This window comes from Octopus bimaculoides, chromosome 27, assembly GCF_001194135.2.
Source record: "Octopus bimaculoides isolate UCB-OBI-ISO-001 chromosome 27, ASM119413v2, whole genome shotgun sequence".
Classification (NCBI taxonomy): domain Eukaryota; kingdom Metazoa; phylum Mollusca; class Cephalopoda; order Octopoda; family Octopodidae; genus Octopus; species Octopus bimaculoides.
This window is the reverse complement of record NC_069007.1, coordinates 17,725,199-17,729,722: the sequence shown is the minus strand read 5'-3', so window position 1 is coordinate 17,729,722 and position 4,524 is coordinate 17,725,199. Positions and strand designations below refer to the sequence as shown.

At 38.4% G+C, this 4,524-nt stretch overlaps 1 protein-coding gene across 1 annotated transcript in view; it reads right to left on the bottom strand.

Moving 5' to 3' along the window:
• The window catches only part of LOC106870157 (collagen alpha-1(XII) chain), a 490,284-nt gene that overhangs the window by 481,086 nt on the left and 4,674 nt on the right, over positions 1 to 4,524 (bottom strand). Inside the window, exons 2-6 of the mRNA XM_052977221.1 lie at positions 4,089 to 4,377; positions 2,883 to 3,440; positions 1,746 to 1,870; positions 975 to 1,206; positions 275 to 358 (exon numbers count right to left, since the gene is read on the bottom strand). Of these exons, the coding sequence (XP_052833181.1) occupies positions 275 to 358; positions 975 to 1,206; positions 1,746 to 1,870; positions 2,883 to 3,440; positions 4,089 to 4,377 (1,288 nt within the window). The remainder of the gene's footprint in view (positions 1 to 274; positions 359 to 974; positions 1,207 to 1,745; positions 1,871 to 2,882; positions 3,441 to 4,088; positions 4,378 to 4,524) is intronic.

The window sequence follows — 4,524 nt, the reverse complement described above, 5'->3', positions numbered from 1 at the left end:
CATTAAAGACCTGTGAAATGCAGGAGGCTGACTGAGAGAGCATTTGAAAAGGTCTAACATTCAAGCATTATGTCAGTTCCTCATAAAAACTTCTCTACCAAGAATCAACAAATTTTGATCTTGGCTCATGGTCCTGCCCCCAATACTATCTCTATGTAGAGCCAAAGGTCTGTAGACATAGGTTGTGAACTTGTGACCCTCTGGATTACGAGTACCAATAACAATCCCGAAGGTGAAAGTGATGTTTGTGGGCTAAAATCTTGTAAGTACTTACTGTCGTAACATGCAGAGTCGAGTTGCTTTGCAGTACATGAGCTGTTGACCTCTTTTACAACGCAAGCCGCTTCAGTCCTGGGTGCTGTGAAAGAGAAAGACAGGTGTTAGAACAGGAATAGACAGACCTTCCATTGGTAGTGAGCACATCTAAACATAGTTATAGCTAGATATATATTGTGTGTGTGTGTGTGTGTTCTGTTGAGTGGTAGCGGTAGTAGTAGTGTTTGCCGTTGTGGTATGTTAGTAGTGTTGGTGTTAGTCGTGGTGATGGGAGTGGTGGTTGTAGTAATGGTACTGCTAGTGTTGGGGGATATAGTGGTGTTGAGGACGTTGTAAGAATCGTGTTGGCAGTGGGTGGGGGTTGAACTTTGCTTTCACCGAATTTCTCCAAGGTAAGAGCACACTGGTAAGTGACAAGGGAATGGGGGTCACCAGTGGATCGAATTTACTGATGCGTGATGGTAACCATTAAGGAGAGAGGGGAAGAGATTCAAAGGGGTTTCCGGTCCTCGTTAATGGTTGCGTCCATTACCTTAAAGATATTAGAAATGAGTGTGATAGGGTGATAGTTGACCGGATCAGAAAGAAGAATGCGACACACCTTCTTATGTTTTCGTCGATTCTGAAACCAAAATTAATCTTACATTAAATGTATAAAAGATATCGAACAATATCTGAAAGAAAACGAAGTAGCTTGCCTGTTGGGTTGATGCTGATGTCATAAAAAGGATTGTCACAGGCTGAGGATTTGAGATCAAATCGTTTCTGTGAAAGGACAGTAAGGAAAAGCTTATCGGCGTGTAATTTTCGTTCAAGAAATAGTTTTCCTGGCTTATCGTCAGTTGTCGAAGTCTTGTCGTAATCATCTTTATTGGGATAACTGTTGCTAAATGAAGCGTACACAGTGACCACACCACACTGGACAGTCACCTGCAAAAAAGCAACAACAGATATAACAGAGTGACCATACCAAACTGGACAGTCACCTAGCGGAAAACAAAAGCAGCATATCATATAGGATACCCTAACTTCAATTGACTGAATCATTTAGAAAAGGAGTCCAACCTTTGTCCCAAAAACCCACAGTCTCCTCCTATAGTTTTTTCTACCGCTACAACAACATCGTCTTTTGAGAACTAGCTAACTGCACACTAGCTCCTCTAAAGCAAACGCAACACATCCTCCTCTCCCCTCCTCATCACACATCTTATTTCTTAACCTCGCTCTTCCTGTACTAAACACGATGCCCAATCCTTCTCCCCAGCAATGCCAACGCAATCACCAGAATTCCCTCCTTTGCCTACATTTATGTTAGATCTATAAACGTTCCAATTAAAACATCAATAATAAGAATGTGACCATCCACTCCTGGAAGGACTGAGAGGTTTATGGGCATTGTCCCTTCTTTCTCAGTCATCCATAAAAATAGAAAAACACAATTCAGTTGATATTGTTCTTATTCGTCTTACCAGAACTTGTGTAGCCAAGGTGGACTTTGCAGTGTAGTTGACCTCCAGGAAAATTTGTTCTGTCTCGTTAGTTTGGGGAATGGCGATATTGAGTAACTGAGTGTTTTTTTCAATACGGATCGCAGCTAGAAACAGAAGGTACCGTTTAGGAAGGCACAACACGGCAGTCAAACATAATATAATATGATATATGATATAATATGATAAATATACATAGTATACAGTCATAGATAGATAGATAGATAGATAGATAGATAGATAGATAGATAGATAGATAGATAGATAGAAACTTTTATCAATTCGTTTTGCAAGATTCCTGATGTGGAACCGTGTGTTGAAACAGATGTTGTATTTCGGGATGGTCATTTTATTTATTGTCTTTTTTTTCTCGGGTCTTAGGACAGCAGCAGCACAATGGGGTGAGAGATTGGGGCTGAGAAGAAAGCCATACTGCTGCCAAAAACTAAGACACTCACACAAACATAAACACACACATAACAGAGAGAGAGAGAGAAGGGCACAAACGCATGCGCACATAAGGAGACACATCTTAGAAGAACAGAATGGAGTAAGTTGAGCAAGAACACACATGGAAACGAAGTGTCGCTGAAGAGGTCACAGATGTGTGACGAAAGATTTCCGGACAATGGACAGGCGTTAAAATAATAAAGTAATGGTAATAAACGAGTGAAGAAAAAAATATCCCGAAATACAACATCTGTTTCAACACATGGTTTCACATCAAGAATCTTGCAAAACGAATTGATAAAAGTTTCGATCTATCAATATATATGTATGTATATCTGTATGAACGTATTGTACATACAGCTAGCCATACATAGCGACAGTTATATAACTATACTTACGTACAATGACATGCACAATATCCTAGATATATACTTACATATACATACAATTTACACATCTAACTATTCGGTGTGTTCCGAAAAATTAACGTATGGTACTTATAGTTAGTAGTTATGTCTGTGTATGCAATCGAGAAGAAATGAATTTATGTTTGCTGAAAATGTGTGCTTATGTTCATGGTTACATCTTATTAAACTTTCAGACCAGGAACATCTGTTGATTTGCAACAACAGCGAATCAATAGAGACAATTATTAGATATAAGATTTACCTCTACAAGATTCAGATTGGATATCCCTCACAATAAAATCAGTCTCATTATAATCTTTCAAGTGGATGAAATGTGTACAACTGGGTTCACTTGCTACTGCACGTAATTCATCTTCTGTTAGATTATCAACTCCAATTGTAAATATAATGACGCCATCATCTTTCAGCTTCCTAGCTGCCTCTACTGTTTTGACATTGTTATCTGATCTTCCATCTGTCACCAAAACTAAAACTTTTGCAGCAACAGATTTTCTCGCATTTGTAAAGACATTGGTCCGTGCTTCATCAAGAGCATAGTTCGTAGCACTACTCCAACCAGTGTAAGTTATATTGCTAATAGCATTTCTTACAGCAGTTTTTGTACTGTTAGTTCCTAATCCAAACACTGTGGAAACTGTACTTGCAACTCTAATAACGGAAACTTGTGTCTTCTCTGGCCTAATGTCTAGTTTACTCACAACATCGTTCAAGAATGATTTTACTTCCTCGAAGATTGGTAACTTAATGGATGACGATGAGTCAATAACAAAAACAAGGTCGATCTGGGGACTGATGCACTCTGAAAAGATATTTAAAACAAATATGGGTTTATAAGTCAGTTGATATTATATTATTGTTAAGTTGGTATATGCGATGAATGTTTATCATAACACGCTATAAAAGAAAGTTGGAGACATCTTTGGGATTCCACTCACAGTGGTGCATGCAATTGATGCCAGTCTTAAAACTATTTAAACACATTTATATATATACGCACATTTTGTAAACAGACAAAACACGGTGATATTTGAGTTCAACTCCCTCCAGCGTAGCCAACAATTTTACGATGTGAACAAACACACACAGACATATTTCTGTAGCTCACATACACGCACATGTAGATGTGAATGTGTGTATGTATACATGTGCGTATGTATGTATGTATGTATGTATGTACGTATGTATGTATGTATGTATGTATGTATGTATATAAGGGAGTGCGAATGCGTATATATATATATATATATATACAGACGGTGGGGGCTTAACACAGTTTCCGATTGGCTAATTTCACTTCCAGAATCGACTCAAAGCTATTATCAAAGATATTCACTCAACCAAAGTATCACACACCCTGATCGAATCGCACCTCAATGCCTGGTCCTTCTCTCTGGCTTCTCACATGACGAATATCTCGCATGCAACTCTAAACAATGTCTCTACTTACCATTCTTCTGTTCTACTTTATTCGCAGAATCTACGAAGTCATTCTCCAAGCCAGCTGGGTTGATATGCTGGATCCAGTAATCTGCTTGCAGTTGTTTGTTGAGAGGGATTGGTGAGTTTAAGTTTAAGATAAACAAGCTCATTACCAATCCAGAATATAGGGGTTTCTGTAGGTCGGACATTGTTAGGGTCGATACATCAACATTCAACTCAGTTTGGATTGTACTGCAATTTGCTTTCAGTGTACCATTGCAAGCGTTTTGGACTGTTGCCAATTGAGTGCTGTTTACCTAGAGAAATAAACGCCAAAAGATTTTATTAGTCAAAGAGAGAAGGGTTTAGATTATCTAGTCAATAATCTGCCTAGAAATATCGAGCGAATCTTATTCAATTATTCCCTACCGTAAAAAGGAACGACAGCTTTTCCTTTTTTTTCA